General features: G+C 44.2%; 1 protein-coding gene across 4 annotated transcripts in view; it reads right to left on the bottom strand.

Annotated features, from left to right (window-relative positions):
• Positions 1–17,975: 17,975 nt before the first annotated feature.
• ENTPD4 (ectonucleoside triphosphate diphosphohydrolase 4) overlaps positions 17,976–22,800 on the bottom strand; it is a 37,959-nt gene continuing 33,134 nt past the window's right edge. For all 4 annotated transcript variants that reach the window (XM_082729226.1, XM_082729228.1, XM_082729227.1 and 1 more), the window contains one exon: positions 17,976–22,192. In XM_082729226.1, the coding sequence (XP_082585352.1) occupies positions 21,964–22,192 (229 nt within the window). In that variant the 3' untranslated portion in view covers positions 17,976–21,963. The remainder of the gene's footprint in view (positions 22,193–22,800) is intronic.

Genomic DNA, 22,800 nt, shown 5'->3' with positions numbered 1-22,800 from the left:
CAAGCAGCAAACCCCTTCTCCAGAAGGGGTTTGAATCCTATCTCCCCTGCTTGCGGAGTCCTGTGAGCTGAGCATGTCATTTAACCTCTCTGGGCCTCGGTTTCTTCACATGTCAAATGCCTCCGCATTTTCCTGCGCAGAATCCTCGTCCAGCCGGAATGAGTTCATGAGCGTGAAGTACCTGGAATAAAGTGTCTGGTGCGTGGGCACCATCAGCCAGTTTTAAAGCAATTCACACGGAGGTGTAAATGTCACTTCAAGTTGTCTTCTTTTTTCTAATTACTGTGTTTTTGAGTGTAGTGTGAGGTTTACAGAAGAATTGAGCAGCCAATACGAGAGCGCCCACATATCCAGCCTTCACACAGTGAATTTCCCCTCTTACCAACATCTTGATTAGGGTGGCACATTTGTTACAATTGATGAACCATATGACACCATATTATTAACTAAGGTCCATAGTTTACATTAGGGTCTTTGGTTGTACATCCTGTGGATTTTGACAAATTGTAATGACATGTATTAACCATTATAATATACAGAAAAGTTTCATTGCCCTAAAAATCCTCCCTGCTCTGCCCGTTCTTCCTCCCCGCTGCTCAACCCCCAGCAACCGCTGATCCTTACACTCTCCCCACATAGTTTTGTCTTCTTCAGAATGTCATATAGTTGGAATCCTATAGAGTGTCAACTTTTCAGATTGGTCTCTTTCACGTGGTGATCTGTGTTTATGTTTCTCCCGTGTCTTTTCATGGCTTGATAGCCCAATTCTTTTTATTGCTGAATCGTATTCCGTTGTCTGGCTGTAGCACAGTTTTTCTAATCCATTCACCTCCTGAAGAACATCTTGGTTGCTGCCAAGTTTCGGCAGTTATGCATAAAGCTGCTATAAACATTTGTGTATGGTCATAAGTTTTCAGCTCATCTAGGCAAGTGCCAAGGGGCACCACTGCTGGGTCATATGGTGAGACTCTGTTTAGTTTAAATGGTAGAGCCCTACAATGGAATATTATGCAGCTTTAAAAAGAAGGAAATTCTTTTTTTTTATTTTTTATGAACATATATTTTTATCCCCAGGGGTACAGGTCTGTGAATCGCCAGGTTTACACACTTCACAGCACTCACCAAAGCACATACTCTCCCCAATGTCCATAACCCCACCCCCCTTCTCCCAAGCCCCCTCCCCCCAGCAACCCTCCCAATCCCATCTTGTTTCATTGATTCTTCTCCTACCCACTTAAGCCCCCATGTTGCATCACCACTTCCTCATATCAGGGAGATCATATGATAGTTGTCTAAAAAGAAGGAAATTCTGACACGTGCTAAAATGTAGGTGAACCCTGAGGACATGACACTAACTGAAATAAGCCAGACACAAAAGGACAAATACTGCGTGATTCCACTTATATGAGGTGATTTAGAGTAGTCGAAATCCTAGAGACAGAATGTAGAAGGCTGGTTGCCAGGAACTGGGGAGAAGGGGAGTGGGAAGGTGTTGTTCGATGGAGACAGAGTTTCAGTTCCACAGGATGAAGGAGACGGAGTTATGAGATGGTATAGAGAGTTCTGGAGATGGTTGGTGCTTATGGTTGCACAACATTATGAATGTATTTAATACCACCCATCGGTATTACACTTAAAAATGGTTAAGATGGAAAATTTTATGTGTATTTTACCATAATAAAAACTATAGGAAAAAAAGGCCATATAAAGCAGAGAAATTGTGGGGGGGAGAGTATACTTTGTTTTCTAAGAAACTGTCAAACTGTCTTTTGAAGTGGCTGTTCCACAGTGCATTTCCGCCAGTGATGAATGAGTCCCCAGGGCTTGCATCCTCACCAGCACTTGACCTTGTCCACTCCAGTAGGTCTGTAGTGGTGTCTCACTGTTGTTTTAATTTGCATTTGCCTGATGACATGTGATGTGGAGGATCTTTTCTTAGGCTTATTTGCATCTGCTCACGTTTTTTTTGGTGAGCTGTCTTTTCAGATACTTTCTCCATGTTTTGATGGGGTTATTCATTTCCTTATTGTTGAATTTTGAATTCTTTGTATATTTTATATAGTCCTTCATGTGTTTTGCAAAGATTCTCTCCCAGTCTGTGGTTGGGAGTTTTCACCAAGCACCTGGAGTTTCATTATACTTCCTCTGTGTGTTGGAGGTGGGGGCGGGGGTTGTGTATAGCAGATAGGATTGGAAGGGGGTGGGGACTAGGATTAAACAAAACTTGATGCAGTCTTCAGGAGGCTTATATTGTGATTTAGGAGAGAAGATCACATAGAAATTAAATAACAAGAATCAGAGGGACCAGAGAGTCCCAGGGGCTTCGTGGTGTCTGGGGAGCGTGATAGGTGGGAGTGGGGGATAAGACGAGGGTAGGGACTAGACATTCAGGAAGAAGAGGCAATGCCTGCCAGGCTGGGCCAGGTGGTGGTGGCAGGAGGAAGACACACCCCTGGGAAAGCAGCTTAATCCTTGCTCAGGAAGAGCTCTGGGACATCTGGGAGCAGGTTGGATGTGGCTGGGCACAGAGTGGACCCCGGAGATTTGGCAAAGGCCCAGAACATGGGGTGATGGGTTCTGAAGACAGGCTTCACCCCCATTATGGTATTTCTGCTCTCCTCACTTCCCACTTGACCACTTCTCCAGGAAAGTCTCCAGCTGGGAGAAGAGGGAGACTCTTCCCTAGCACAGTCGTTTGGAGGGAAAAAAAGAAAAAAATTCCAAATCTTATTCCCAGACACCTGGCTTCTGCTAGTCTGACCACCTTGTCTCAAAGTTGCTGCTAAAACAGGGAGGGGGAGCACCAGAGAAAAATGGGAGCTTTTCTGCAGAGCGATGGGTTGGCACCTGGCAGGGCCCTCGCTCGCGCCCGCAGCCCAGCAAAGCCTTGCCACCTCCCAGAAAGCATTTGAGCAGTCTGGCCAGGTCACTCGGGGTTGGCTGAGGACACAGCCTGACTCCATTCCATTCTAGCCGCTGGCATTTACAAGGCTCTTGCGTGCCCAGACCCAGCTCGGCACCCTAGGGTAGGGAGAAGAGGTATGAATTCTACTCTGCCCACCAGCCCCTTGCTCCCGGGGGAGAGGCCCCAGGACCAGCCTTTCCTGGCAGCTGTCTTAAATATCTCGAGAGGCTGGGAGGTTCCGAGGAAGGCACAGTTCAGGAGAAGGTCTCCAAGCTCCAACAGGGCCAGTGACCAAAATGGCAGCAACAGGGCTGTGGATCGAACTGTGTCCCCTTGAATTCACATGCTGAAGCCCTCCCAACCCCCACCCCAGTGTGATGGCATTTGGACAGGGCTTTGGGAGGTCATGAGGTTAGATGAGGTCATGAGGGTGGGGCCCTCATGATGGGGTTTGTGGCTTTGTAAAAAGAGGGAGAGAGATCAAAGCATGTACTCTCTCTCTCTCCTCCCATCAGGTGAGGACTCAGCTGGCTGCAGGTGGGCAGGAAGCAGGCTCCTGCCAGGAAAGGTGGGCACCTTGATCTATTGTAGCCGCCCAGGTGTGGTTTTTGTTGCAGTAGCCCGAGCCAACTTGCACAAACACGCCTGTGGCTCTTCTTCCCAGACTTCTGCCACCGCGGACAGCTGGCAGCATGGTCAGCCTGTGGCTTTGGCTTCTTTGTCCTCTGACTTCACAGTTACTCCCCTCCTGCGCACAGGCTCACTCCCTGACCCCCATCGCCTCCCCTCCAATGCTCAAGCGCAGCATAAATTAAGATGCCCCAAATATGTGAGCCTATCTGCCCCTTCCCCCGGCTACTGCCCTAACTCTCCTCCAGGTGACTGCTAGTTGCTGACTTGGCCCCTGATGCTCTAGGCCAGCAGGGCTTCTCAAAGTGTGCTCTGGGGACCCCTGGGGGTTACTAAGACCCTTGCAAGGAGTCCATGAGGTCAAACGATTTTTATAAAACTAAGACCTTATTTTCCTTTTTATTCTCATTTTTCTGGAGCTGGCCATAGGCCTGGAGCCATGGGCACCCTTCCTCCAGACTGATAAACAGGTGTTCTGGAACGTTCCAGGAATGTCAGGCAACTCAGATTTTGGTTTCAGGTTTTCTCTTCAGGAAACAATAGGTTGAATTAGATAATGAAGGATCCTTCTATCTATAAAAGTGGCATCACTCTATTTTTGGGAGGGGGGAATCTTGGTGTTTTTCCTGTAGATTAGGATCTAATTGTGTCTTCCCCCACCTACGTGGTAGAGCTCTTGAGAAGACAAAATAGATTAAACATGCATGTGGTCTAGATGGGGAAAGTAGCTCCCCAATTATCAAGTGTGATTATGGTGAGTGGGACAGCCCAATATACATCAGGGAAGTCCGAGGCGGTCCCCAACTACCAGCCTCCTTGGTTGCTAGGAGACCGCATCCAGGAGGCTCAAGCCAAAGCAGCCGTCTCTCCAACAGCTTCTACTTTAGGAATTGGAATCATTTTTCCTTAAAGGATCCCTGGAGCTGTGGAGCTGTAGTAAGAAACAAAACAAAACAAAACCCCGTTCTCCGCGGTTCGGTGTATATCACTTCTGGCCCTTCAGTCTCATTATCTGTCTGTTGATCGCCTCAAAACTTTTAAAATGATGGAATATAACCTACACACGCACAAACGTATAATATATAAATATGAGCTTAATGAGCTAATATAAATAAACATCTAATTATGGTCCAGCTGGGTAATTAGAATATTACTGGCGTCCCAGAAACATCCCCACAACACAAGCCCCTTCCCCCAACGCTCTCTCTTTTTTAATGGTGATGACTTTCCTGTAGTCTCACCCAGGTGTCTTATTGTCGGAGGCTCCCGGGACCAGGGCGGGTTTTACCCTCTAGGCCCCTGGGTTTAACTGCTTCTAGAAGCGTCCAATTCCCAAACACGGACCTCTAGCCTGCTCCTCTCCAAAGCCCTTCAGATTCCTGGTGTCCGACTCTGTGCTTCATGTCTCCCCTGGGTATCTGAGTGATACCTCAAACTCCACTTCTGGTCCTCTCCCCCACATCTGCCCATATCAGAAAAGGTAAAGCCGCCCTTCCTGCTGACTCATTCACTTCTAACCCCCCAGATTCACTCCAAATCACTGGATCCCCAGAATCCCGACTCCTCACTTCCGGTACTCATCATCTCTCATTTAGATAACTAACACAGCTCAACTGATCCCTTCACTTCTATCTTTGCCTCAACAGCTGGTTTCAAACCCATCAGTCAAATTCTGTCTCTGCTCTGACGTCACCTTGTGATAATCTCCCATCACACCGAGAGTGAAAGCCAAAGTTCTTACAACTAGTCCATGAACTCCTAGATGCTCTGCCCCCGACTGCATGCCTCTCCGACCTTATCTTCCTTTTGCTATCTCTGCTCCAGCTGCCCTCTTTGCTGTTCTTCAAATGCCCCACATCTGTTCCTGCTCCAGGGCATTTGCACAGGTTCCTGTCACACTGAAACTCTCTTTCCCAGGGTCTCCTTGGACTTCTTCTCTGGCCTCCTTCAAGATTTTGCTCTTGTGCCATGTTCTCTGGAAGAACGTTCTTTTTAAAGATTTTTATTTACCTATTTGACAGACAGAGATCACAAGTAGGCAGAGAGGCAGGCAGAGAGAGAGAGGAGGAAGCAGGCTCCCTGCCGAGCAGAGAGCCCGATGCGGGACTCGATCCCAGGACCTGAGCCGAAGGCAGAGGCTTTAACCCACTGAGCCACCCAGGCCACCCTGGAAGAACATTCTTGACGGTAAGAGTTTAACTTCCAACCCCTCCTCCCAACTTCGGCATTTCCTGGTTACCATCTCAGCTTTGTATTTTTTCCATGTAGCCCTCGAAATTTCTAGGCATACCATATACATTATTCATTCATTTCTTTTTCCACTGGTGTGTGAGCTCCACAGGGGCAGACCTTGCTTTTTTTTTTTTTTTTTTTTTTTTTAATTGGTTTTCTCTTCTCACTGCTATTTCGAGTACCTAAAACAGTACTTGTGGAATGAATGAATGGGTTTCTCTGAGACCAGGGGAGCCGGAGGAGCAGATGCCAAGCGCGTCATGTCTCCTGCTTAGCACCTCATCTCAGCATGCTCAGTCACAATCACCTCCTGATGTCTCTCAGAAAATCAGAAGTTCGCACCTCTCTAGGTTTTCATGATGATTTTACAGACATATTCACAACTCCCTACAAAGCTGGAGAAAGTTATGTCCATTTGGCTGAGGGAAAACTGAGGTACAAGAGAGTGAGCATGCTGTTCAGCGTTTGGCTGTGTTACAGTAGCTGCGGGTTTCTTCAGAGTGTGCGCGTGCGCACATGTGTGTGTGTATATGAGTGTGTGTGTTGGGTTGGGAGTTGTTGTATAAGAATTTGTCTGGTCTTTGTCCTTGGTTCTGGGGAGTAAGGCTCCAACAACTTTGGAGCACCCCGGGATCCGTGGCACCTGGAGGAAATCCCAAAGGCTTACTCTTGAACAGCGCTTCTCCCCGTGTTGGTTTCATTTCTTCCATGGCAAAAAATTCTTTGTCAGTCTAGGGAAGACAGTGAATTTTTTATTTCTGTTACTGTAATTTTTGGCTCTAGAATTTTCTTTTCTTTTGTGTTTCTTTTTAGTTTTTCTCTTTCTTAATATTTCTACTTTGTTCATACATTGTTTTCAAGACCTTTTCCGTAGCTTCCTTTAGTTCTTTGAACATCTTTAAGACAGTTGTTTTAAAGTATTTGTCTAGTAGGTTTGACATCAGATCCTTTTTAGGGAGAATTTCCCTTTGAATGGGTCATACTTTCCTGTTTCTTTGTATTCCTTCTGATTTTTTGTTGAAAACTAGACAGTTCAATCCTATCAGTCTGGAACTCAGGAAACTCTGGGAATCAGGTCTTCACCTTTCCCTTGTGTTTGCTGGGGATTTTTATTATTGTTATTGTTTACTGGTTTTTTTTATTGTTGTAGGCTGCCTCTGTGGCACTGATCCTCCTGAGGTATAAACTGAAGGTCTTCTCAGGTTCTGGGTGGGCCCTTTCCCTAGGCCCATAGGGTCACTTCCCAGTTTTGCTCAGGGATACACTGTATTTTATTTATTTATTTATTTTAATTTTAAGGCTTTTATTTATTTATTTGACAGAGAGAGAGCACAAGCAGGCAGAGCGGCAGGCAGAGGGAGAAGCAGGCTCCCCGCTGAGCAAGGAGCCTGAATGTGGGGCTCAATCCCAGAATCCTGGGATCGTGACCTCAGCTGAAGGCAGACACTTAACTGATTGAGCCACCTAGGTGCCCCTTAATTTACTTATTTATTTTTACAGATTTTACTTATTTATTTGAGAGAGAGAGAGAGCAAGACAGAACACAAGCTGGGGGAAAGGCAGATGGAGAGGGAGAGGCAGGCTTCCCACCGAGCAGGAAGCCCAATGCAGGAGTTCAATCCCAAAACCTATCCGACCAAGCCACCCAGGTGCCTCTATTTATTTATTTATTTCTTAATTGGCGGCTATTAACTGAAGACATAAACTCACTCAGATCTTGACTGGAAAGGAGGGAATCTCAGATCTCTTCTTGCTTCTTCTTGGAGACATACAGGCAATTAACTCATGAGGTCCATTAGATCCTCATAATAAGCCCATGAGGTGCATAGAACAGGTCTCGTTATTCCCATTTTACAAATGAAATGTAATAAGATGGAGAAATTTCTCTTCAACCAAGTTTCAGGTGGAGGGAGGAGTAGTTTGGAAATACCCAAACTGCTTGGTGGGCTCCCCCATATCAGAGGAGCGGCGCCAGGGGTTGGGGGGGAGGCGCTGGGATGGCAGTTCCCCAGAGGTCCCCTGAGGGGGGAGGGGCGTGCTTCCGGTGCAGGATCTGGAGCCCGTACAGTGTGAGAGGGTGGTTTTGTGGCGAGGGCACAGAGCTGTAGGCTCTCTCCCTGGGGGTAACCCAATGTTTCTGGGAGAAGCTCTGATCCATGAAAATGCTAGGGGACGCGGATTTCTTGATAAAAAGTTCCACAGGTCATGCCTTGGCGTCTGGATACAGTGTGGGATGGATTGGAAGCTCTGCAAAAGACCATAGGAAGGCACTCCAGAAAGGACAGATGTGAGACATCCTCACCACGGTGGCTGAGTTTCCCCCAAAGGGACAGGAGGAACCTAAATGGACCCTTGTGCTGCATTTTATTGGCACATGGAGCTCATTTTAACAGTCTGAACTTTATGAAGGTGGATAACGAGATTAGTCCTCTTCCCCCAAAATCCTTCCCTGAAGTAAACAGTGTAAAAGGTGTGCATCCTTCCATGTGTGTACTTTAATTTGGAATCCAGGGGCCTGGAGTCAAACTCTTCCTCAGCCCTGGTTCATGACATGCCTTGGTCATACCATGTCATACTATGACATACATCCTTGATCCATTGTGCATGGCCAGATGTATTTTGTTTCATTTGTTTATTTATTAATAAAAGGAACACTCATGAGTACAACATCTGGCCAAAAAACTGGAGCATTATTGATAAATTACATTTACGTACACACCCCTCTCATATGTCATGCTCTAGAACTCCACAGAAGCAACCTCTCTCCTGAAGTCTGTATTTGTCAGCTTCTAACTTTTGTTCTGCTTGTTCAATATCTATCTGTCTCTCTTTCGTTTTGGTTGATTTTTGTGTTTCTCCATAGTGTACACTACTGTATGCAATCTTCTGGAACTTTCTTTATTCATTCGGTTTTATATTACTGACATTCATCCTGTTGAGCGTAGTTGAAGTATATTTATTCTCACTGTAGTATAATATTCAATTATGTGACTACATCGCAATTTGTTTTTCTAGACTTTCAATGGGTCTGAATTATTTCTAGTTTAATACAATGAAAAAACAGTGCTATCCGGAACATTCTTGTGCCTATCTCTAGTGTGTGTGGAGACCTAGACTGCCCTTTCTGGATCCTAGATTGTGAGAATAGCAACTTTCTTTTCTTTTTTTTTTTTTTTTAAAGATTTTATTTATTTATTTTACAGAGAGAGATCACAAGTAGGCAGAGAGGCAGGCAGAGAGAGAGAGAGGAGGAAGCAGGCTCCTGCTGAGCAGAGAGCCCGATGCGGGACTCATCCCAGGACCCTGAGATCATGACCTGAGCCGAAGGCAGCGGCTTAACCCACTGAGCCACCCAGGTGCCCCGAATAGCAACTTTCTATAATAATATCAGGATGTTTACCAACTTCCCTCCTACCAGCAAGTTAGACATAATCACTTCTTGACCAAAATCTATCAGGCGTCTTAAATGTCATTTGAACGAGAGTAGAATGGTATCTCATTGTGACCTTGATTTGCATTTCCCTGACTGCTAGTGAGGCTGAGTGTTTCTCCGTGTGCTTATTGGCCGGACGGGTTTTTCTCCTGTGCCTATTCATTTTTCCCTTCGGGCTGCTGGGCCCATATTATCTCTGAGCTGTATGTCATTTCTGAGACATCCCATGTGCATGAATTAAGAGGATAATCTCATAAAGATGCCAATTCTCCCCCCAAGTTGCTCTGGAAGTTTATTTCAACTTGAGTAAAAAATTCTGCCAGGAATTTTACAAGATGATATGGAAAAGCAACAGATCAAGCATAGCGCAGATACCGTTAAACAAAACAAATGAAGTGGGAAGAATGACCCACCAGGTTTAAAAATGTACCGTAATATAAAGGACATTTATTAAGGAATTGGCGGTATTGGCAAGGAGTAGGCCAGTTGGCAAGGAAACAGAATGGAGAGGCTGCAAACAATCCCACGCATGTATAGATTTTTCATTTGCGACAAGAGTCAAGGCAGATGACTGAGGGGAAGGGAACTATTGAACGAGTGTGGCTGGAAAATGTAGTTATCTAAGATACATGAAAGGAACGGAATCAGATTCCCAGTTATCACCATGCACAAGAGCAATCCTAGGGTATTAATAACATAAATGTCGAAGTCAAAGGTTAAGAAATTTAGAAGACAGTAAAGGGGAGTACCCTTCTAACCTTGGGGTGAGAAAGAATTTCTTAAACTGGAAACCGCAAGCAGAAACCATAAAAATAATTGATACATTTCATTGTGTTAAAATTAAGAACTCCTGTCCATCAAAACACAACTTTAAGAAAGTAAGAATATAAGTCACAAACCAGAAGATACTTGTAACAAATATAGCTCCAAATATTGATATTAATAACTTCACTGTTTAATCTGTTATTCAAATGCATAAAAATGGAAAATATATTTTTGAAATCATTTAATAACATATGAATTACCAGAAAATTGCTCATCTACTTAAAAGGTGTATCAAAGGCAACCTTCTAAGATCTAAATAATACATTTAGACCCCACTCACTCCTTTTAAGAACTGTAATATTTTGTAGCATGGAGGTTTCGTGATTTTTTCGACCACTCATTGCACTGGGAAAGGACATTCAGATGACTCCATTTTTGTGATCACAAGCAATTCTGTGTTTAGGGTTGTTTGCTAGGGAGACAGATGGCGTAGGCTGGAATCCTAGTTTCACCCGAGCTGTGTGCTTTACCAAACTGCTGGACTTGACTTTCATTCCTTATGTGAAATAAGGGGAGAGAGTAAGAACTCTCGCTTTGTGGGATTGTTGTAGGGATTAAACGAGGTTATGCACATAAAGAGGAGTATAAAACTATGTCTGGTTACATCACAAAAGCTCAGGAATGTCAGCTATATATCCTGCAATGTACACCCAGTTTTTAAAAGGTTTATTTATTTAAGAGAGAGAGAGCGAGCAAGCGAGAGGGAATGCATTCTTACACACATGTGAGCGCACAGAGGGGAGGAGCAAAGGGAGAGTCTTTTTTAAAAAGTATTTTATTTATTTATTTGAAGGAGTGAGAGGGAGAGGGAGAGTACAGAGGGAGAAGTAGGTTCCCCATGGACCAGGGAGCCCCATGTGGGACTCAGTCCCGGGACCCCAAGATCATGACCTGAGCCAAAGGCAGACACTTACCCAACTGAGCCACCCAGGCGCCTCTAAATTATATTTCCCAATTCTCTTGTCAATGTATAGAAATACAATTGCTTTTTGGATATTAAAACCTTGCTAGCTCTCTTACTAATTCCAATAAATACTCTTTTATTAGGATCCATGTAGGCAAGCATATTATTTCTGAAAAATGATGGTTTTGTTTCTTCCTTTTCAGTTCTTAAAATTTTGTTTGTTTTCTTTGGCCTCATGAACAGACCTGGTCATTCAGTAAGAGGCTGAATAGAGGTGGCTATAGTGGGAATCACAGTTTTGTTTCTGATTGTAGAGAGAACGTGTAACTTTTTACCATTACAAATCAGGCTGCCTGCAGGCTGGGGCACATAACTTTTAACAGGGTCAGGGAGCTCCCTTCTGTTTCCTGTTTGTCTGAAGATTTTTTTTTTTTATTACAGATACATTGAATTTTATCACATATTGATGTGATCTTTGACTTTAATTAAGGTATTGGAATTACAGAACCACGTTTCTTGGTTTTTCCTTTTCCTCCAGTCCTCCTCTAGTTTTAGCATTAGGCTAGCCTCCCAGAAGGAACTGGGGAGTGTTTCCTCTATTTCATATTATCTGGAAACATTTGCAAAAGACAGGAATTATCTGTTCTTTGAATATTGGTAGAATTTTCCTATGAAAGTACTGGGCCCAGTGAGAAGATTTCAAATTACTAATCCATTCTTTTATGAATGTAGGTCTATTCAGATTCTTTATTTCTTCTTGAATCAGTTTTGGAAAAGTCGTAATTTTATGGGATTTTGTTCGTTTCATCCAAGTTTTAAACATAGTGGCATTAATATAGTCATAATCTTCTCTTTTCGTTTTAATGTTTTATTTGTAGTTATAGCTCTCGTTTATCATAAAATTGTTTATTTGTGCCTTCTCTTTTTTTCTTGAACAATTTTGCCATAAATTTGTTCATTGTATCAGTCTTTTCAAAGCATGAACTTCTGGCTTTCCTGATCTATTTGCACGCTTATTGTTTGTTTTACCTTATTTTCTCATTGTTATCCCTTTTTCTACTTAATTTTCTTAAATTTTATTATGTGTGTCTTTCTAATGTATACATTTTAAGGCTACAAATGTTCTTACTAAGAGAACATTAGCCACACCCAGCAAGTTTTTAGATGTATTTCATTAATGGTCAGTTCTAATTATTCTCTAATTCTGGGTATGGTTTCTTCTTTGGTATACAGATTGCCTAGAAATGTTTTAATTTTTCAACTATTAAGAGTTTAAAAATTATCTTTTGTTAGTAATTTCTGACACAAAGATATTGTGGTCAGAAAACGTGGCCAGTGTGAAATGAATTGCACAAAATTTGCTAAGCTTAAATTCTATAAGTGTTCCAAAAAAAAAAAATTCTATAAGTGTTCCATATAGGCTTGAAAAGTGTGTGTTCTATAAACGTTCATGTTTTAGGTTTGCTTGGCATGTTATTCAAGGGCGGTAAACTGATTTTTGCTGCTTGATCTATTAATAACTAGGAAAAATGTTAAAACCTTCTGCCATAGTGAATTTGCTCATTTCTCTCACTGGATTCCCTACATTTGTCCTATTAACCATGTCATCTCAAGAACCATTTCTTTCTAGAAGATGCTTAGTAAATGACCCCCCACCACCGTTGTTGTGGGTTAAGTTCTGTCCCCCAAAAAGATTGGATGACGTCCTAACACCAGGACCTGTGACTCTGATCTTGTTGGGAAATCAGGATCGGCTGATGGAACGGACTAAAAATGAGATTGTACTGGATTAGGACAGGTCCTAAATGATGATTGTCCTTGTAAAAAGAGATAGAAAGACACAGAAGAAATCCAGAAAAGAAGGCCATGTGAAGATGGGGGCCTGGACACTGTCATATTCACTGTCTCTATCACCTCATACAATTTACACAGCATTTCTGGGTTTCCACGGATAACGTGAGTAACTCCTAGGTTGGGATTATTTTGCAAAGGACACATTATTTCATCAGTAGGGCGGTTTAGGTTCTCGCACGGAGCAAGAGAGCATGGGAGTTAGAGCAGCCACTAGGTGGCGACATTTCTTTCCGTAGTTAGTCTGTGGCCAGAGTCGGTCCCTGACCAAGTGCTGCCCCACCCCTCAGGGTCCTGGTCCCGTTCTCAGGGAAAACTCTCCAGATAGACTGGCTGAAGCTGCACCTTGGAACATATCCAAGGAAAATGGTGGATCTGATACTTGATTGGTAGAGATACTTGATACTTGATACTGATTTGATGGAGAGAGCATGGTAAGAAATCATCTAGAATGTTTCCAGGTTTCTGGTCTGAGTTACCAGCTGGTGCATAGAGAGGAGGTGTGACGGGAGGAGGGGTGCCTATCTGAACGTGAGTTTCAAGATCCCTTGGGACACCTAAGTAACGTCCAGTAGGAAACAGAAATCAGGGTCTCTAACTTCCGAGAGAAGTCTGGAAGGAAATGAAAGGTAGAGAATGGGATCTTGGAGGCAGGATATGTTTTCTTAAAATTAGCCCCACCATAGTGTAGGGTCTAGAGTAGGAGCTGGAAATCTACAGCCGGTGGGAAGAATTGGCCCACTCCTGCTTTTTGTGAAGGAAAAAAATTTTATTGGCAGAAAGTCACACCCACTCATTTAGGTATGTTCTATGAAACATTTCACACTACAAAAGCAGTGAAGTAATTTTTGGCCTGAAATCAGGTGGTCTGCAAAGCTAAAGTAATTACTACCTGGCCCTTTGGTGAAAATTTTTGCTGACTCCTTGTCTAGAACAGCATTTCTCCACCTTCACTGTGCATTACGAATGACCTGGGGACCTTGCAAATAGAGAAACTGGTTCAGGAGATCTGAGACCAGCCCATCTATCACGCTTTTGTGATTTTGATGCCACTGGTCCTGGGACCATGTTTCAAGAAGTGCCTAGACCAGTGCGGTCCAATAGAAACACAAGTACACAAGTCACTTAAGTTTCTAGTTGTCCCCATGAAAAAGTAAAAATAGGTGGCAGTAATCTCTTATTTAACTTGATACAGCCAAAATACTATCATGTCTTAGGTAACCAATATAAACAAATTGAGATATTTTATGGAATTCTGTGTGCTAAGTCTTTGAAATCTGGTGTATATTTTGCATGTATAGCCCATCTCAATTAGGACTCAACTAGGACTGGCCACATTTCATGTGCCATACTGGCCAGTGTAGCTCTGGGGTAGCCAGGCTGCCCGGTGGCCAATCCCAGCCCCCCGTGTTACTAGCTGTGTAGCTACAGTCAAGTTATGTAACTTCTCCACGTGAGTTTCTCCGCCGTACAATGAGCATCGTAAATGCCCCTTCTCATGATGTTGTCTTCAGGATCACGTAAATTAATAAAGTGTCTAAACATCCTGTTGGGCACATCGTAGACCACTCTTATGCCATTGGAATGATTCTGTACAGCAAGGAGTTTCTTCCCCTCCTAATAAAGGAAGGAGACTGATCCCTGCTTCCTGCCTCACGTCCCAGTGGCAGAAGGTGGAGGTAAGTATATTCCTGAGTTCTCAGCCCACAGTTCCCACCTCCCACAAGGATCTTTTTTTCTTTCTTCCACAAATATTTATTGAGCCTTTACGGTGTATCAGATCCTGGGCCAGGCGCTAGGATAGAACACAGAGATGAACACAGAAGCCCTCTGTCCCCATGGATTACATTCTAGTAGAGAGCTTCACAATGAACATGATGTAGAATATGCTGGAAGGTGGTTCTAGGGGCGGGGGGGGGGTGATGGGGAAGCAGGGTAAGGAGGCTGGAAAGTGCTGGGGAGAGGAAGAAAGGTCAGTTTTAAGTAGGTAGCTGGTGGGCTTTCTTGGGGCAGCAAGTTACTGATGGTCCTAAGGTCAGGGGGGCTGGAGCATAGCCCATTTTTCTTCTGACTTCTTTTTCCTTGTTGATTTGCAAGAAACCTTGTAAATATGTATTAGTCCCTTGTCCATTGTAGTCACTGCAAATACCTGCTTGGTCTGTCTATTCACTTTGACTATGGTAGCTGTTGAACAGAAATCCTTACTTCTGCTGTTTCTTTCTTTCTTTTCTTTAAAGATTTTTATTTGAGAGAGAGCAAGAGCCTGAGAGGGAGACCATGGGCAGGGGAGCAGCAGGCAGAGGGAGCAGCAGACTCCCCGCTGAGCAAGCTCAACCCCAGGACCCTGAGATCATGACTTATAGCTTAACCGGCTGAACTACCCAGGCACCCTCTTCTGGTATTGCCTTATTCATCCTTTCTCCCTTAAATTTGGTGCTTTAGGATGTGTGTGTGTGGGCGGGGAGGCTGTTAAAAAGTGACTGGCTTTTAAGGATAATTTAGAGTAAAAAAAAATTCTGAAGTTATGTTTAGAATAAAACCAATACACAGAAATCATTTCCTCTAAGCTGCCTTTGGGAAACATCCATCTTACTTTGCCGCTCTCGTTTCTACCTTATTCCGGGTTTCCTTCTCCTTTTCTCAGGACTGAGTGCGTTAAGAAGAAAGGAAGCCACTTGATTTTCCCAAGTTTTTCTAAACAGAGCTCTAAAACGCACTGCTCCCTGCCTGAGTGAACTTCACTCAGTGAGAGGAGGAAGCGGGGCCGGGGGGCTGCTGCTGAGGGGCCTGGAGACTGTGTCTCCCGCTCATCACGCTAAAAGGGCACAAAGCTTGGCAATCCCAAAAGAAGGAAGCCGATGATGGAGAATGAGAGATGTGTAAAAAGATCCGCTTCAGAAACCCTAGGAACCTAAAGTGGTGATGTGACAAAGAAACCAGATTTTGATTAGGACAGATATTTAGGAAGAACTATATGCTACAAAGTATTCCTTCACCAGCTTAGTTATAAATATACAAACACAGGAAGTGAGCACATCATAACCCACGTGCAAGGGGCTTCAGGGTGGACAGACACAGGGTCCCCGAAGGCTGAAAGTGATTTAAGCATGTAATTGGAACAGAATGGAGAAAGGCCAGGAAATTCCAGAAAGTCCTCTTATGCTGCCATGACCAGAATAAAAAACTTCACAAGGCTAAGTAGAGCCCATTAAATATTTACGTGTCTGTCTTTTTGAATCTCAGATCTAGGTAATAAAGCTTGTGCCGGGTGGAAAAGCTGGAATTTTAGGAGAAAGTGCGGGCGTAGTTCCTGGATTGGAAGCTGTGAAATCACTGGCAAAAAAGGCATGATTCCTCTTTCCGAAATTGCCCACGCCAAACCCTGATTACCATGGAGGCCAAAAAAAGGTGAGAGGTGGAATCAAAACTACCAATTAAAAGCCTGTGAGAACGGTGAGAAGGGCTGGCCTGGGTACTTTCCAGAAATAATACGGGGAAAGAGTTAGTTCCACACCTGGAAGGAAGAGGGCGCTCTTTCTCTTCCGATGACCTGGCCACAGACCAACTCTTCCCCCTTCTCCTTTTTTTCAGGAGGAAAAAAAAAAAAAGCCCCCTTTCTCCTCCATTTAGTTGTTTATATGTATTTAGACAAGATGCCTGTCTTTTGTGGCCGTCACCATTCTGTTCTGTGAGGAGACTTTGGTATTTTTCTCAGGGCAGAGATCCCTCTGAAGGCTGGGTTTTCTTGTTTAGGCTGCTTCTTTGGGTCTCTCACATGCAGCGGGCTGTTGACAGAAACAGTCAAGTGGCCGTGAAGTCTGGAGCCCAGAGGTAATTCACCTGCCAACCAGGATCAAGCTCGAAGGGCAAAGGTAGGAGGCCGAAGCGGCCCCCGTCTGGGCTGTGGCATGGTTTAGTCCCGCTTAATGGACGCATTCAGAGATAGAGGCAACCCTGCACCAGGCAGGAGGAACGAATGGCTTGTTAAGAACAAAGGAAAATGCCTTGACAGGTCAACTCTCCTTTTGTTACGGGAGCCATCGGGCTCCCAGACAAGGTGGGGCTGGGGGGACACCTCAGGGTATTTGGTTTCATGCAGGCACTGGTGCTGCAGGCAAACAGCCCAATCTGCCATGTAGGCCTCTGGGAGAAAAGGACACTCCTTTGTCCTCTGGTGACCCTTCCGTAAGAAGACAGCCTGACTCTGATAGAGATGACGTTTGTGTCTCTGCTTCCAGACCAGTGTGAGCGCCAAAACCTGTGCAAACCATTAGCATTTCAGGATCTTGAAAAAAAAGAAGAAGAAGAGCCACCAGGGCATTCCAGACTCGTAGGACAAATGCAAAACAGATAAGGAACAAAAATCCCAAGCCACTGCCTTTCGGCCCCGGTAACATGGGCAGCCGTCGGAAATGTATTTACTTCTCTTCAATCAAGTGGAGTAAAATTTGGACATGGTTAGGTGCCTTCAGTATTTCGTGTATTTACCCTCAGGCTCAAAGACCTGCATTCACCATATTACCTCAGAAATCACTGAAGTCAGTTCTCTCTCAACACGGTCATCCCATTCCTCCTGCCCTCCAAGCCCCGGGCCTCTGTGCTCACCCCGCACTCCCGTTTTGCTCTGTTAGTCCTTCAGCCCTCCCGGGACGTCTTTCCTAGGCTCTTCTTTTTGTTGCTAACAGCGGGTGCCTTCCTTCTCCATCTGTCTCTATCATCCGTTTTTTGGCTTATGTCTCAGGCCCACCTTGCCCCCATCCCAGGGGAAATCTCTATTTTATATATTCTCAAGTTGCTGAAAAAAAGCTGTAGTTTCTAATAGCTACTAGTAACAATAGTGAGATTCACATTTCTCTGGAAATGAGCCGACTTTAAGCCTAGATCTTACTGCAGAATCATGTAATATCAAGTTAGTATTTTAATTACTATTTGTGAGAAAACATGCATAAAAAATTGGTTAATTCCAGTTTTTTGGGCTATGTTCATCGTTCACAGGTATCTTAAAATGATAACCCTGTCAAGAGTTGCCTCAGAATGGCTTTTATTGTTGACGCCAGGGTGGATACGACATGGCAGGAAATGCTTGTCCTTGGGAACTGCTGGGCTTTGGGGCTGCAGGACGCAGAGAACCCTCCCTCCAGAATCCAGACAGCAGGGCTTTGTTACACGCACATAAATACAGCAAATGCGAAGTGTTCAGTCAGACTCGGGCGATTTATTTTACTGAATTTAGATTCAAGTTCAACTAAGCTTTCTAACAGGTAACAAGATTCGAACATCGGAGAAAAATCCATGTCAGTCATAAGAAACCAAGACCCTATGGGCCAGTGGCTGAGCTTTCATCTCATTGGCTCTCAACACCCATCTGTGTGTTAAGTGTGGCAACGTGAGGTGGCCGAACACGGAAAATGATACGACACCACAACACCCCAAAGATGTATTCTTACCTTGAACAGAAAACATCACTTAAATTAAAAAACAAACAAACAAACAAACAAAATGTTTAAAAGTTCTCCCTCGGTGTTTGTAATTCCTAACTGTAAAGTATCATCTCAGTAACCAAACCAAGAATTCTCCTGGGTTGGTCACATCATTCATTACTGAACAGGAAAATCAGTATCATGAAAAATGAAACACGGAAGTAGAAATAAATAAAATAATTTACATGTAGGTAGTTTTGCTGCATTGCACATAACCACACAAAATCCTAAAGCTGATTTTTTTTTTAAAGCTCAGAAAACACATTTGCCTTTCCAAGTTTCTTGTAAGTGATGCATGCGTCTTCTGAAGGAAAACTATGCAGGCCTGATATTTAAAATTTAAATACCTGTCAGTCTAGAATTTGCCTACCTGGACACGCAGGTGTGGACAATGAGTGGTGAACAAGCGGCCTTCCCAGCCTCCTGGGGGCCCAGGCCTAGCAGCCTGCAGCCTCTCCAGCTTACCCCCTGGCCTATGGCCAGCAGTTTAGGGTGAAAATATGCAAAAAGCATTGGTATAAATGGGTATGCTTGTACTTTTGCTGTGATGTCCTTCAATGGACCATAAAATCTTTACTAGCATCCTCGGAAGGTTTAGAAAGAAGCATTGCACGGTATGAGGAGGGGACAACAGCATTTCCCATAGTGCTTCCAACAAAGCTCAACACAGAGTAGTTTTCTTCCACAAGGCTCTTAGCAAGTTTCTACCAGTCCAACTTCTTTTGCTTCCTATTCCAAGTATTCCGAGTTCCCTCCCTTCTTGGCCAGCCCTTAACTGATGTGAATTACTCTCCTGAATTAAGCTCCTCCCAGGCCTGCCTCGCAGCCTGGCCCTCCCTGGCATCAGAAAGACCCCTGTGCAGTCCTCTCGAGACTGCAGGCTTCTCAGCACCGTGCAGTGAGCCCGCTGGAATAGCACTTTTTCAGTCTGTGGGGGAAGGGCCTGTTTGCTGGCTTATGAGAAAACGGATCTTGAAAATAATCTAGAGGGAAAGATGAAGAAGTGGAATTCTGGTGCACACTCAAATATTTTAACATTTAAGTCTGTTCTCTTCTCTTGTCCATCTTTCCATTTCCACAAATGGCAACTAGCCTCCTGAATTAAGAGAGAATGCCAATGCACATCCTTTCTTGAATGGGGTTGTTCGTGCAGGGGTCAGTGAACACTTTAAAGGGACATTTAGTAAATATTTAGGCTCTACAGGTCACATACAGTCTCTGCTGCATTATTCTATCCCCCTCTGCCCCCACTTTTTTCCTTTGACCACCCTTTCAAAACTGAAAAACCATTTGCAGCTCAAGGCTCTTCTAGATTTTCCCTGTGGCCCATAAGTTTGCCAAGTCCAGGGAGTTCTTTGGCAGGGGAACACGGGCACTTCACTGTGTAAAGCATAAGGCTGTTTGGGCCTCAGAGCCCTGATTTGGGGATTTCTTTTAGACAGTGAGGTAGGTCCTTGCTGAGGGATCCTTAGAGCATGCATAAAGCAAAACTCCCATTTGTCTTGATTCTGCTCCCCGAATGGTACTGACAGGGCCCAAATGGCACCCTTTATTTAAAAGGTGGCAACTTATGGTGGGAAGCCTTAATTAAGGTCCATTTAAATCTGGGCCTGGGCTGGCTAATCCTTGCCTTGTTTTAAAGGCAAGATCACATACTCCAGGTGTCTGAAGAGTTTCATTTCCAGGTTACTTACTACCGCCAATGGTTGGTGGTAGAAAAGCTCAAGTGTGAACACACTTCCTCTTCACCACTGATGCCACCCATAGTCTACAGAACAAACCCCATCTGGCAAGTCAAGAGGAAGCACACCAGCTCACTCTACTTCTAGGGATACCTAAAACAGCTTGTCTGAGGCTGGGTCTTGATAAGGAACAACAGTATTTACCAGGGACCAAGCACTTCAAGAGCTGTAGACCAGTGTTTCGGAAGCCAGATCTCCCACAGGGACATTTACCTCCCTCCTCTCTGACACGAGAGGCTGTACCACCACGGAGCTCCTCCGACCTTCTGGGTATTCGTGAGACAAAGAATCTAACAATAACTTTCTCACTGTTAGAATATTCATTTTGAAGAGCACAGTAAGAGAATTTGCTCTCTTTTCTGTATTTGTGATCTTTTCAAGTCATCAATATACTTACGATATATGCCATTTTAAATAGTTAATAAACAAGATAAAAGTCCAATTTTTTTTTTTTTTTTAAGTTAAATAAAGTCTTCAGGATCTGAAACCTTTCTCTAACAAATGATGTCAGGAGAAGAAGCTCTTGGTTCTCAAAATACACATTTGCTACCAACCCGGCCAGTTTAACTGTTCTGGGATTAAGAAATAGCATACGTATATACATACACACTCACAAAAAGAACTTTGTCTGAAAAATCTAGGTATGAGAATTCCCAAAGCCTCTAAACTAAACGAACAGGTAAAAAACAACTAATCTCACGTAAGCCAATCTAGTTGCTCTCTTTCGGTTTTTGTTTAAGATATTGAACCTGTTTTCTCAAATTGGGAGTTTATTTCTTGTATTAAAGCCAGAGCCTTCTCTTAGTCTGGATTTACAGTGGAACTACCACCATAGCCTCAACTATGACAGTAATAAAGACAACCAGTCAAGCTAAGTATGGGGTCTCCAAGATAAAACCGCTGAGATCATTTTTCATGAAGGAGGGGGGACACCAACTTGAATTGGAAGAAACTGGAGTGCGATTAAATCAGCAAAAGTGTACCACTAAGAAACAGTGATGTGTCTGCCTGTGGGTAGACACTAGCTCCAGTTCTAATGACCTCAACACTGGTGAAACTTGATGGATTTTCCAACTCACTCAAAGACATACTATTCTATGGCTGCTGAAAGGTGGGACTAAGAAAGTCATTATCTGTGTCAGGAAAGACAATGGTAATGGGGATTTTTCTACATAAAAATAATTGAAACAATAAATTCTAAAGTGTGTGTTTTTTAAAAGAAAGACTACTGCATTCTCTCATCCTCTATCATTTCTCTCTCACACACTCGCACACATTGTCTCACACACATATTATCTCACATGGTTTCTCTCACACACATTCACACATACTCTCACACATATTCTCTCACACACATTCTTTCTCTCTTACACACACACACACACACACACACAAACACACTGCTCTAGTCATTATTTCACATCTTCCAGGACTATTGGTTTTAAAAATAGTACCTCCTGGTGCCTATATCTTAGATGTAAATGGTTTTGATTTTTTAAGACTATGAAGAAACTATACAGGGACAGACCTGAACAATAAAAACAATGCATCACCCTGTGTAGGTCAGAGCTTTTGAGATAGACAAAAAGAGGACTATGATTCAGCCCATTGGGTTGTTTGGAGAAAGCATCAACCGTCAGCACTACCTTCTCTGATGGAGAACAGCTTTGCCATTCCCTTCACTATCCAAGTGCATGTTTCAAATGTAACACACCTCAAAGAAAAACAGAAAATCTCAGGTTGCTATCCTGTGCAGCAAGAATAAAGTGATTTTCCCTTTTCCCTGCTCCTCAATTTAAAGCTGTAGACAAAACAGTGGAGCTTACAAACAATGGATTTCAGTTTGTTTCAAGGAACAAAAGGGCAAAGGAGAAACAAAACCAAGTGAGAATAAAGAGGAGAAACCCTGAGGCAAAAATGGCTTTTCCTTCAGAAAGTCTTCCAGGGCTCTCCAACGGCCTTCACAGGGCGCCAGCAATCTTCTGGGACGGGAGGCCTTCCTCCAGCCAGAGGGCAGCGGTCGAGGCGCTGCGGGGTGTCCGCTGGTGAATGCGCCGCAGCCGCAGCAGGTACAGGAGGATGGAGAGCACGACCACCAAGAAGCAGCCTGAGAACAGGTAGTGATTGTAGACGAAGGAGAAGCCCCGCCAGTGAGCGTGACTGGCCCGGAAGGTCTCCTGCTGGATGTCCCTGCCCGCATGGAAACAAAAGCAAACATCACACGTAAGCGAGACTGGGACTGACCAGGCCAAGCCACGTGGTGGAACAGGTGCGGGGTCTCTGGGACTCGGTTTCCTCACCTCCGAAAGGTAGGCCAACGTGGCCTAACAGAGGGTGATTGTAAGCAGTAACAAGAGAACGCGTGAGAGCGCATTTGTACATCCGCAGCAGTTACCGTCACTGTCATTTGGGAAATAAAACCCAGAATTTTAAACGGTGACAGTTTCCCTGACATACAGGAGCCACTGTGGAATGAGGGCCCCCGTCTGTGAGCAGTAATACCCACCACCCACAATGTCTGCAGGCAGCCCAGAGAAACGGACTGCCGGCACATGCTCCACTGGAAGAAGGGGAGAGATCTCCCAAGAAGTGCATTTCTCTTTTATCAGTGCCCCGGGGTCAGCGGGCAGCAGATCTGTGAAGGGGAGCGGGAAAATGTCTGTCTTCACTTGCCGATCTCTGACTGGCATTTCCACTGGCCATGAATGCAGACAACAAACTACGGCAGTGTCTGTAGAACTTGCAACCTGGATCGTGGCGACACTTGGAGAGCTCTTAGACCACACTGTGGTAGTTTG

The sequence above is a fragment of the Mustela nivalis genome (assembly GCF_964662115.1).
Source record: "Mustela nivalis genome assembly, chromosome: 4".
Classification (NCBI taxonomy): Eukaryota; Metazoa; Chordata; class Mammalia; order Carnivora; family Mustelidae; genus Mustela; species Mustela nivalis.
This window is presented reverse-complemented; position numbering and strand designations above follow the sequence as displayed.